A 12,471-nucleotide genomic window follows, 5' to 3' on the forward strand; every position below is an offset into this window, starting at 1 on the left:
TATAGAATACAACACGTTGTATTTCGTATCACCCGAGGTTCCAGCCCGACCGCGGGAAGGATCGCCCAAAGGCCGGAGGGTGATCCGACCCGCGGGAGGGCTGGGACCGAGGGTGATGCGGAATACACCGTGTTGTATTTTATTTATGTCATGCCCACCTGAGAAAACACATATTTCGATGCGAAATGCACCAGAAGTTGAGAAATTGTTGTGTCCCCGAACAAAAGATTGTAACAACAGCAATTCTAACGTCCGAATCCGATATTCAAATTTTTAACCGTGTCGTATTTGGTCGGAAATAATTCGATTTACTCGAAGGAAGCCTGTGTGATACAAACTTAGAACCTGTGTGATACGGAAGTTATCACACGGTCCGGAACACCCGTATCGAACGTTTTCGCGTCACAGGTATGACATAATGTATGGTACTAGATGTAGAGTTGAAGGAAGTAATCAAATTTCACACTTTTGCATACAAACATTCTTCCAGTATCACTATCCATAGGAATCAAAGTAGTGAAGAAAATTTCTCTGCAGTGAAGTAATTATATAATAGTACATGATAGTCAAAATGTGAAACAAGATATTATTGTGCCTTTTTCCTAATTATCAAGATACTAACCTCATTGAATAAATGCATGTAAATACTCTAATGTTAAAGAATTTTAAAAATATTCTGTGCCGTAACACACTTTGGCACGTTTCCACCACCACAAATCAAAACTCTGAATACCAGGTAAAAGAAAACACAGTTCTCACATAACTTTGCTGCAAGTTTTTTTACCCACTTGATCGAACTAAGATCAATCATAGCAGCACTGCTATTCACTTTTTGGCTAGTCATTAAGGTAAGTACGATGTATATTTAAAAGATCACATTGAATGTTAATTTTATATTTTCTCAAAGGCAACACACACCCAAGTCTTATACAATGAATGTATTTTCTTTTTCTCACATCTGCTCACAGACTACATGTCATTTGAAACTTGCACCTAAATGTTATCAACTTGTGGTGGAATTGTGTGCATGTACTGGGACACTAGGATCTAATACAAAAGCACTGGGCGCACATGGACCCAAGTCTGACAGAAGTCTACACGGAGTACTATGTAAAAAGTACCTAGTATGACACATAGCCAGGAATGCATATGGATGCATTGTAACTCATATATTCATCTCTACAATCAAATCACGTAAGACAGTAATATTCGGTGAAGAGGTACAATATGGGTCTAATACAAGACCACTCGTTATGAAGCCAACCCTGCATCTTTGGCCATTCCGTAGAAGATACCTCTCGAAGCGATGAGATCTTGTGGGGAGTCAAACTCTGCAATTCTCCCAGCATCAAGAACAAGCACCCTGGATGGTAGGAAAAGTTTATGTTGTTACAAAGAAATTATATGTTAGAAAAGCGAGGTATGCTCACCTATGAAATGTTTCATCGCCTCAGATCTTTGAGGAACGTGACTTGGACATACAGGTACACTGGAATGGATTCTAAAGTAACTAAGGCCATGTTGATGTCATATGGATGACATGATGTGTGCTTTGGTCAGTCCTTGCCTTGTGATGTCCATGATAGTGTTGAGCCTGTGTGCGATGGTCAGTCCTTATCTTGTACTGTCCATGATAGTGTTGAGCCTGTGTGCTATGGTCAGTCCTTACCTTGTACTGTCCATGATAGTGTTGAGCCTGTGTGCGATGGTCAGTCCTTACCTTGTACTGTCCATGATAGTGTTGAGCCTAGCCTGTGTGCGATGGTCAGTCCTTACCTTGTACTGTCCATAATAGTGTTGAGCCTGTGTGCGATGGTCAGTCCTTACCTTGTACTGTCCATGATAGTGTTGAGCCTAGCCTGTGTGCGATGGTCAGTCCTTACCTTGTACTGTCCATAATAGTGTTGAGCCTGTGTGCGATGGTCAGTCCTTACCTTGTACTGTCCATGATAGTGTTGAGCCTAGCCTGTGTGCGATGGTCAGTCCTTACCTTGTACTGTCCATGATAGTGTTGAGCCTGTGTGCGATGGTCAGTCCTTACCTTGTACTGTCCATGATAGTGTTGAGCCTGTGTGTGATGGTCAGTCCTTACCTTGTACTGTCCATGATAGTGTTAAGCCTGTGTGCTATGGTCAGTCCTTACCTTGTACTGTCCATGATAGTGTTGAGCCTGTGTGTGATGGTCAGTCCTTACCTTGTACTGTCCATGATAGTGTTGAGCCTATGTGCGATGGTCAGTTCTTACCTTGTACTGCCCATGATAGTGTTGAGCCTGTGTGCGATGGCCAGTCCTTACCTTGTACTGTCCATGATAGTGTTGAGCCTGTGTGCGATGGTCAGTCCTTACCTTGTACTGTCCATGATAGTGTTGAGCCTGTGTGTGATGGTCAGTCCTTACCTTGTACTGTCCGTGATGTTGAGCCTGTGTGTGATGGTCAGTCCTTACCTTGTACTGTCCATGATAGTGTTGAGCCTGTGTGCGATGGTCAGTTCTTACCTTGTACTGCCCATGATAGTGTTGAGCCTGTGTGCGATGGTCAGTTCTTACCTTGTACTGTCCATGATAGTGTTGAGCCTGTGTGCGATGGTCAGTTCTTACCTTGTGCTGTCCATGATAGTGTTAAGCCTGTGTGCGATGGTCAGCACAGTGCAGTCAGCGAACTGTGTCCGGATGGTGGACTGGATCAGGTCGTCTGTCTCCAGATCCACGGCAGCTGTGGCCTCGTCCAGAACCAGGATCTTGGACTTCCTCAGCAAGGCACGAGCCAGGCACACCAGCTGTCTCTGACCAACACTGCAACAGACATAGTGTAAGCATTCACCAAAAAGCAGTTACTCAAGCACTGATGTTGGATTCCGGAAATGGTCAGACATTTCAGACACCATCTAATGTCTTTTGTTAGTGACATTGGAGAGATTTTGTAGGAGAGTTTTTATATCCTAACTATGAATTGATATGCAAAAGAGATCTAATAGAACAGGTTTATCATAAACTATGAATTAATATGCAAAATGGGGAGGAAGACAACTTTTTAATAGTCCATTGTCACTGACGAAAGACATAGGATGTTGTCTGAAACGTCTGACCGTTTTCAAAATCATATCCAGTGGATTGAGTAACAGCTTCTTTGGTGTATCTTATTTCCTGGATGTCTAACCTTCATTGACGTAGTGTAAGCATTGTGCAAATATGTATCTGTTCTCATTTATGAATCTGTATTGCATAATTATTAACGTTCCGTATGAGGTGTCGCAACACTAAGTAAAAGCTGCCAAGGATCATTGGTGTACACTTTTAACTTGATCCTTCGTCCTTGAAATCTTTACACTGGAAGAAAAAAAATTGCAACTGAAGATAAAAAGAAAAGAAACAACTAATCAAATTGTATTAGCGTTGCCTTAGATTATACAGTGTATGACCATATTTGCTTAGAAATTATTGCATATAGAGTCTCACCATGTCATAAAATGATACTTCCATATACAGTATATGCTAGTTTTGATAGCAAATTTAGGTTCAGCATGTGCCCCAAACCCCAAGATATATTGAAATCTTTTTAAGTTTAGGCAGTATTTTATGGTTTTGCACGTTTGAGACCTCTAGTATCAGCTCACGTGGTGTTACTGTACAAGACTATGTATCCACATCTACTTACCAGAGGTTCTCTCCTCCCTCAGACACCTCATGCTCTAGCTGTGCCCCCAGCCCCATCACAAAGTCCTTCCCCATCCTTACCCGAGGTTCTCCCCTCCCTCAGACACCTCGTGCTCTAGCTGTGCCCCCAGCCCCATCACAAAGTCCTTCCCCATCCTTACCTGAGGTTCTCTCCTCCCTCAGACACCTCGTGCTCTAGCTGTGCCCCCAGCCCCATCACAAAGTCCTTCCCCATCCTTACCTGAGGTTCTCTCCTCCCTCAGACACCTCGTGCTCTAGCTGTGCCCCCAGCCCCATCACAAAGTCCTTCCCCATCCTTACCTGAGGTTCTCTCCTCCCTCAGACACCTCGTGCTCTAGCTGTGCCCCCAGCCCCATGACAAAGTCCTTCCCCATCCTTACCTGAGGTTCTCTCCTCCCTCAGACACCTCATACTCTAGCTGTGCCCCCAGCCCCATCACAAAGTCCTTCCCCATCCTTACCTGAGGTTCTCTCCTCCCTCAGACACCTCGTGCTCTAGCTGTGCCCCCAGCCCCATCACAAAGTCCTTCCCCATCCTTACCCGAGGTTCTCCCCTCCCTCAGACACCTCGTGCTCTAGCTGTGCCCCCAGCCCCATCACAAAGTCCTTCCCCATCCTTACCCGAGGTTCTCCCCTCCCTGAGACACCTCGTGCTCTAGCTGTGCCCCCAGGCCCATCACAAAGTCCTTCCCCATCCTTACCCGAGGTTCTCCCCTCCCTCAGATACCTCGTGCTCTAGCTGTGCCCCCAGCCCCATCACAAAGTCCTTCCCCATCCTTACCTGACGTTCTCTCCTCCCTCAGACACCTCCTGCTCTAGCTGTGCCCCCAGCCCCATCACAAAGTCCTTCCCCATCCTTACCTGAGGTTCTCCCCTCCCTCAGACACCTCTTGCTCTAGCTGTGCCCCCAGCCCCATCACAAAGTCCTTCCCCATCCTTACCTGAGGTTCTCTCCTCCCTCAGACACCTCGTGCTCTAGCTGTGCCCCCAGCCCCATCACAAAGTCCTTCAGATGAGACAGCTCCAGAGCCACCCAGATGTCCTGGTCAGAACAGCTGTCAAAGGGGTCAAGGTTCATCCTCAGGGTGCCTGAAAACAGCACTGGGTCCTGTGAACAAGAGATGTTCTTTGGTGAGATGGAACTTGGTTTTCATTAAGAGCCTAGCTTGGTCACATTGTATTGTATACATTGTACGATCGCAAACCAAGAGCATTCTTGTGATAGTCGTGCATGTGTACTGTAAAATTCAGCTACGGTTGCCCTTGGTACGGATGAAGCTGTCTTTGACCCTTGTCGGCGGTTGGCTCTTTCACAGCCTGCTTTGAAATTTACAGCACCAAAATCATACAACGAGCTACTACAAAAGTGACCACACTTGAAACAGTAATGGCTGCAGGCTAGTTCCCTAAAATAAAAACATGAAGATGATCTCAAAAAGTCTATTGGTCAAATATGGAACTTTGTCTTCATTTATCTTTCTACACAACACTGTAAGATATTGATCTCAAGAAAGAATGTCATTGCCCTACTACTATGGTTTTCACAAGAACAATATGAACCCTGCTATAGGAGAATTCTTTTTACACACACACACACACACACCAGCAGGTACTTACATTGCTTACGTATCGATGTCTCTCAGACACCTTCGCCAGAGCTTCTAACTGGAGTTCTGCTTCCTAGAAAACTATCCCAAATGTGGCTAAACTTGCATCCCCCTCGTCCCGGTTCATCACTGGGGTTGACCTATATTCTACCAACCTGATGAAACTGTTTTGGGAATATGAACCCTACACGCATCCATTGTACAACCTGAGGAATGATGGTGATCCGGCCGCGCAGATCGTGCAGTCCGATCTTGGAGATGTTGACCCCGTCAATCTTGATGTCTCCACCGGCGGCCTCGATGATGCGGAAGATGCCGAGTGTCAGGGACGACTTCCCTGCACCGGTCCTACCCACGATTCCAATCTGCAAAGACGAATATACGCCTATAATGCTGTTTCTCTTCTTCTTCTGTGAGTGCCCACGGTCATGGCGATGATCATTATGGCACATACACAGGATACACAAGGACAAGGTACCCAATATCAGGCACTGTGAATGGTATGTCCGACCTTTCCCCATTGTAGTGATGCTCGCCTTGTACTATGTGCCAGTACCAGTAACATTCGTTCTCAGTTTCTGGAGGCTGTATCTTTGCGACTAGTAACGCTCAAACATGGTACGTCACAATCATATGCTGCATTGCAGTGCAAGTAGAGTCACTTTGATTTTGAATTACTGTAAATGCATTTAAGTTCGCAGGGATTTAATTTCGCGGTAGTGGGAAAAAGGACTGTTCGCGGTGGTTTTAATTTCGTGGTAGCACCATGCACTGTAGCCTCTTACTGCCATGGAAAAATGTTCGTGGTGGTTTTAAGTTCGCGGTGAAGTGTCCACTGCGAACATATAACCACCACGAACATTTCTGCATTTACAGTATCTTCTCACTTTCTCTCCCCCTTTGATGGTGACATCGATGCCCTTGATGACCAGGTCCAACCCCTCCCGATAGCGAGTCTGGTAAGAGTTGAAGTTGACCTTGCCCTCGCTGGGCCAGTTATCTGGTGGTCTGTTGTCATCCACCACCCAATCGGCCTACAGGGACAAAACAACAGTTTAGGTCTGCACCTTCTATGGTGTGATCTATATAATGTGGCGCATTGCAACCTGCAAGTTTGATCTAGAAAGCAAAAACGTTTATTCCTGATGAATCATTTGCATTTTCAAAACTTTAATGACAGCACTGGCGCATCCTTGTCTTGTATTCAGCTAGAATAAAGTGTATGCCATCCCGTAAGGGGCGGTATAACCCCAACGGTACTGTAATACATCGTATGACGGTGAATGACTGACTGACGGTTTTTGCTAATCATACAGAATTTCTCGATCAATGCAATGCAATGGCTAATGCATTTCAATCATAATTTTGAAAACTCTATTTATTCGTTTGGCTGTTCAGAACGCACAGCCAGGGCTGCCCAACTAGCCTATGGCTATTACAAAGGGCAAGTACTATTGGACTAAATTTACATGATTTTATCGGTAGTTTACAACAATTAGCTTCTATGCCCTCAAAGAATGACAACTGGAAAAAGAAGCATGATTACCTCAGTTGGAGTTTCAGCATATTCTTTGATTCTCTCCACAGCTACAATGTTGGTCTCCAGATCACTGGTCATACGCACCAAATAATTCAGAGTCTGGGTGATCTACATGGTAACAAGGAATACAACAGACAAGGAGCATAGACGATCAAAGTCTTGGTGAAAATACAATGTACTAAACTTACAATGTACTAAACGATGACAATTAAAGCCTTTTCTTGCGAAATTTCCCTGAGGTTGACCTACAGTTTGGTCATTCTACAGTATTTATAAAAGTTGTGTTGATAAAATAACAACCAAGAAGTTTTTCGCTGATTTCTTGAACGTATTCGTTTATACATACTTAAAGACAGTAATAAACAGTATAGAACTTTAGGGCATATGTGATTGACAGGCCAACCTGAAGGGCGTAGGTGATTGACAGGCCCACAATACCAGGGCTCAGGGTCTCTCGTCCAATGACGGCAAACAAGGCGGCAAATAAAACGACGCAACTCCCAAGAAACTCAAGCCTCACTGCCAGCCACCTGAAAAAAAAGGTTTTTGATTTGTCGCAAAAAAAGTATTTCCAAGAAACTGACTTCCTAGAACATCATCTGCAATTATAATTATAGTTACCGACCTGCGTTTAACTGACCTGCCTTGCTTACTAAAGTATTAGAGTCTTGAGTGTTGCAGCTCTTACGTATTAGCTATTTGTGGTCCTCGGCCCTGTTCATTGTAATCACTAGAAAAATCAAGGATGTTTCCTTTGTGAACAAACCGAAGTTTGTCCAAGGAGAGCACAAGTAGCACCACTGTAAGCTAAAACTGTAGTGAGATACCTCCCTCTCCATACAGTGAACCCACCTAGGATAATATATTAAATAGGAGAATTCTTATACCCAACCAGGATGTGCTTACTTGCTTCCGTTTCGGTGTCTATCAGACACCTTCCTCAGAGCTTCTGATTGGAGTTCTGCTTCTCGTCGCTATGAACAGGGACGAGGGGGGATACAAACTTGGCCACGTTTGGGAAAGTGTGCAAAAGCGCCACCTACATCGGCTACATGTAGCGGCGAGAAGCAGAACTCTAGTTAGAAGCTCTATTAAAGGAAGGTGTCTGATAGACACCGGAACTTAAGAAAGTAAGTACATCCAGGTTGTGTACAAGAATTCTCCTATATTCTACCAACCTGGTGAAATTATTTTCGGAAGTGAACCCACCTGTTGGAGACAATCTTGGGATAGTATGCCATCTGGTTCTGGTCGACCTTCACTTGGTTCTGGAAGACGAACTGCTGCCCGCGGTCGTATGCACGGATGGTGCTTGTGCCCTGCACGGTCTCACTGAAGTGAGAGTAGATGGGCGAGCGACTGATGGACTCCATTCGTTTCAGCTGACGAGACGTTTCGAGATAGAAACGCTGTGAAGAAACAAAGTGCATGTCGATAAAATGCATGCATTCAAGAACACAAATTGCATGTTTTGTCTTTACAGATACGTTATATATATATATATACACAAATTCATATCAAAACGTAATTAGCATAAATTATGAATATTGAATCATGAAATTTACTTTGAATTTTATAAGATGTCATGAATAAGTGTGGTTTGCCAAGAAAACCTTAAAACTTGACTGTTTAAGCCAAAATTAAAAAAAATTCGTAATAGATATGCCTGTCAGAATTCCGTTGCCATGGCAACATAAAACATTATGAAATTTTTTCATTCACTTAAATTGTTTGATATCAACATTTTCTGAAAAGGAACCAAGTTTGGTGGCCCTAGCATAAGCCATTCAGGGATAATACGACATTGAAGTTGGTGCAGGCATAAAAAAAGCCCTACCCGGTCTGAATAGCGTTAGTGCAAAATGTGGTCCTAATTATCTTTTGCATAAATTATGATAATAAGCTAGCATTATTCTTACCTAATCATGTCAAACTGTCCCACATAGATTATTGAAACTATACATATATACAAATCACAAAAAGTGTCACAAAAAAAAACTGCATTTGTACAAAACGTTATGGGGTCAGTTTTGACCCCATACGGTAATCTACGTCACAAAAAAGGTACGGTGGTTTGAGGGTTAAGATGAAAGTCATGAAAATCCAAATTGCTATCTGTTCATCACTTAACATGACTTAGTAATAGTTGAAATGTTATGATGATAGTTGTAATGTTCCTCATTTTGCAATAATAGTCAAAATGTGACAGGTTGAATAATTTTGCATGTATGAACTGTATGATATAGATCTTAGTACTAAAATAAAGCAGTAAGGATGATACCAGTAGGAAATAATACGGCAGGGCAATTGGTAGAATAATTGCCAGGAACAGTGGGGTGGAAAAGCTGATCACAAAGAGGGCGCTGAGGACCAAAAAGACACAGGTCAGCCACATTCGAATGACCATAGGGATGACATTGTCCACGGTGTTCATGTCCTGCGAGAATCGGTTCATGATTCGTCCCATAGGGGTCACGTCGAAAAACTGCATAGGTGAGCGCAGTATATTCAGAAGACTCTTGTGGTGGAGGTGTAGAGAGGAGCGGACACCGCCATAAGCAGCCAAGAAAGTGGCCAGCACTACACAAACACCTAGAGACAACATCAGTGAGAACCAATGTTAATTGGCTTTAATCTTAATTGGCTTTTCGTTGCTTTTCCTTAAACTGTTCCCTAGCTCAATTACAGAACCCGATCCGTATTAGAATCATATTAGTTCTGCTTCTCACCGCTACATGTGGGTGTAGGTGGCGCTTTTGCGGTGAGAAAAGAATCCCAAACGTAGCTAAGCTTGTATCCCCCCTCGTTCCGGTGGCAAAAGCGCCACCTACGTCGGCTACATATAGCGGTGAGAAGCAGAACTCCAGTTAGAAACTCTGACGAAGGTGTCTGAGAGACATCGAAACGTAAGCAATGTAAGGACCGGCTGGTTGTGTAAAAAAAGAATTCTCCTATATAATATATTCTACCAACCTGATGAAACTATTTTCGGTAGAACTATATTCAAAACTACATTGCCATATTCTATACCATCTCGTCTTATCCTCTGCATCATCTCTCATTATGCATATGTAAAATTGCACATGTATTGCAGTATACTTGAACCAATGGCTTCAAGTAAGAAATTTCTACATAACCTTGCGCAACTCCAAGAGCACCGTACACCCCTAGTCGGAGATCCCTCTTGGCAATGTCCTGGGTACCGTTGATGGGTTGATCGTTGCTCCACTCACTCAGCCATATGTTAGAGTAGATGGAAGCGGCGTTAAGAGCGCAGTACAGCAGGCAGATGATGACAGACAGGGTGATGCCGATAGACTTTAGGTACTCGACAAACACTGAGGCTTTCACCTGCAGATTAGAAATTCATATTTTGTCTGAGCAGAGCGTATAAACAAACATGTATGCTTAAAACAAGTACACGCTTCACTTCTTTGGGATGCTAGAGCATGCAATAGGCTGCTGAAATACAATATCTATACTTTTAAAATCATTTTTTATTACTATTACTTTTCTGTATCTGTTATGCATAGCCGGTATAACAAGCCCTTCGGCGCGCTTAACACATCAGCTTCGCAGGTACGTGGCTCGTCATGATCAGCAGCTAGTTATTATACACATGTAGTTGCAAGCGTTGTTTCATGATATCTATTGATGCTGCTTCTACTGTACCTGGAGCTACGGGTTGCACCTTAGACTCTACGATATCTCTAGGAACCTACGAAGTTTTGGACACATCCATCCTTGGGTGATAACACTGATATTTTGAGGCTGATGACTATTTCTTGTTCTTTTCTGACCTAAAACAACATGCTAAAAGTTTGCCATTCTAACTCACCCTGCCCGTTTCTGCAACCTCCTTCTGTATAAGCTTGTTTCCTTCCTTGTTCGCTTTCGTCTGAGGCAGCTGACTCTTCTGCTCGTTGGAAAGGACACGTTTCAGCGGGATGGGTTTTGCGATGCCGTCAAGCTTTCCTGTGTGGCCGTCTGACGATCCCTCGTGACTGCGATGTAAGCTACGCTGGCTGCCTTTGTTTGACAATGAGATGTCACTTCTCACGCTCGTTGTTCGCTCGCTGCTGTCAAGGCGCATTTTGTTTGTTAAAATGCATTTGAATAATATCAAATTACGCTTAAAGAGTAAAGCGGTAATAACTGACTGAAGAAAAATGACATTGATAAGATCATATACATATGACTTTGAAATTCGACAAAGATATGAACTGTTCCAACAAAAATATTCTCTCAACTTGTGACAATTCAAAGTTTTCAGGCCAACATGCCTTGTAAAGATTAAGTCAAGGAGGTTATATAACCTCATTGGTTAAGTGAAGGAACTGACACTTCAAAGGCACGCCATTCACTCGTTCTCATTGAAATGTAAAAAATGGCCATTTTTTGTTCGAAAGATAAATCGACTTATTTTTCAGTGAAACCTACCTACCATTTCTAAGGGGCTGAAATCCCACCCGAGGGTATAATAATCTTCCAAGCCATAAACCAATATGAGTGTGCATCTTTTGTAAAACATACAGGGGTTGTAGAAAAACGAAGGGACCAGTGATATTGTCTATAATTTGCTGCATATCAAGTCGCAAAGGTAGGCGACAGCACTTTTTACATTTCAATGAGAACGAGCCCATTGCCAGTTGGGAATCTACATGAGGACCTTCAAAGTTCAAAATAAAACTACTATCCAATGTCACTTACCAAAGACTAGTAAGAGAGATAAAATTGTGTTTTTTTCAGTAAAAAAAATGCAAGAGCATCCCTCTATCGCATACATTTATTAGTAAGAGATATAAAATTGCGACCTCTAGTGAAAACATGTGATAGCACCCTTCAATTACATTAATCAACTAGATAAAATTGTGTCTTTTAATGAAAAAATGTGATAGCACCCTTTATCACATTAATGTACTAGTAAGAGAGATAAAACCGTGTCTTCTAGTGAAAAAATGTGATAGCACCCCTCATGTATACATTAATCAACTAGAGAAAATTGTGTCTTCTAGTGAAAATGTGATATATAGCACCCTAGCCTTCTATCACACTATTAATTTACGGGGTTATATAAGAGGTTAATGAACTGGTTAAATAGTGTGATATTTCGTGAAAACTGTTATCACGTGTAAAAGCATTTATAACAGTTTGTGACTGCAAAACTTTAAAAACTACAATAATGTGATAAATAGGCCGTACTGTCGGATTCTGTGTGAAACGTCTCACTGTTTCCAAATTCTTACTCGTCCGGTTGATCCATGCAAGTAACTGTAACAATGCATTATGTGTATCTACATTGATGTCTAAACCTTATCAAGAAACTAAAACTCTGTTGCCAATTTTTCGTTTAGTTTAAGTCGTCATTCTGTCCATTCACCAAAAGGAAATGTATACTACATGTATAAACATACACAGCACAAAACCAATTTGCCTTTCAACGTTTTGTATTTCATTACCAGTACCCATGGGCGTATGCGTACCTGGATAGAATACTTCTGGCCTGGGTGATTGAAGTATCCTCCTCTGCATTCTGTGCTGGTAGAGATGGGTCATCATCCACCAGTACACCGATGTCTTCTTCTCGAAGGGACATTACTGGGGATGATAGAAGGAAAACAATCAATACAAAAGTTTCCCAAGCAACTG

The 12,471-nt window shown here is 42.7% G+C and overlaps 1 protein-coding gene across 1 annotated transcript in view; it reads right to left on the minus strand.

Moving 5' to 3' along the window:
• Positions 1-485: 485 nt before the first annotated feature.
• The window catches only part of LOC118428888 (multidrug resistance-associated protein 1-like), a 74,875-nt gene continuing 62,889 nt past the window's right edge, over positions 486-12,471 (minus strand). The window contains exons 20-31 of the mRNA XM_035839166.1: positions 12,306-12,420; positions 10,661-10,901; positions 9,960-10,173; positions 9,104-9,414; positions 8,032-8,231; positions 7,226-7,352; positions 6,829-6,930; positions 6,170-6,316; positions 5,489-5,647; positions 4,617-4,783; positions 2,600-2,794; positions 486-1,363 (exon numbers count right to left, since the gene is read on the minus strand). Of these exons, the coding sequence (XP_035695059.1) occupies positions 1,252-1,363; positions 2,600-2,794; positions 4,617-4,783; positions 5,489-5,647; positions 6,170-6,316; positions 6,829-6,930; positions 7,226-7,352; positions 8,032-8,231; positions 9,104-9,414; positions 9,960-10,173; positions 10,661-10,901; positions 12,306-12,420 (2,090 nt within the window). The 3' untranslated portion in view covers positions 486-1,251. The remainder of the gene's footprint in view (positions 1,364-2,599; positions 2,795-4,616; positions 4,784-5,488; positions 5,648-6,169; positions 6,317-6,828; positions 6,931-7,225; positions 7,353-8,031; positions 8,232-9,103; positions 9,415-9,959; positions 10,174-10,660; positions 10,902-12,305; positions 12,421-12,471) is intronic.

Source organism: Branchiostoma floridae, chromosome 13 (genome assembly GCF_000003815.2).
Source record: "Branchiostoma floridae strain S238N-H82 chromosome 13, Bfl_VNyyK, whole genome shotgun sequence".
Taxonomy (NCBI): Eukaryota; Metazoa; Chordata; class Leptocardii; order Amphioxiformes; family Branchiostomatidae; genus Branchiostoma; species Branchiostoma floridae.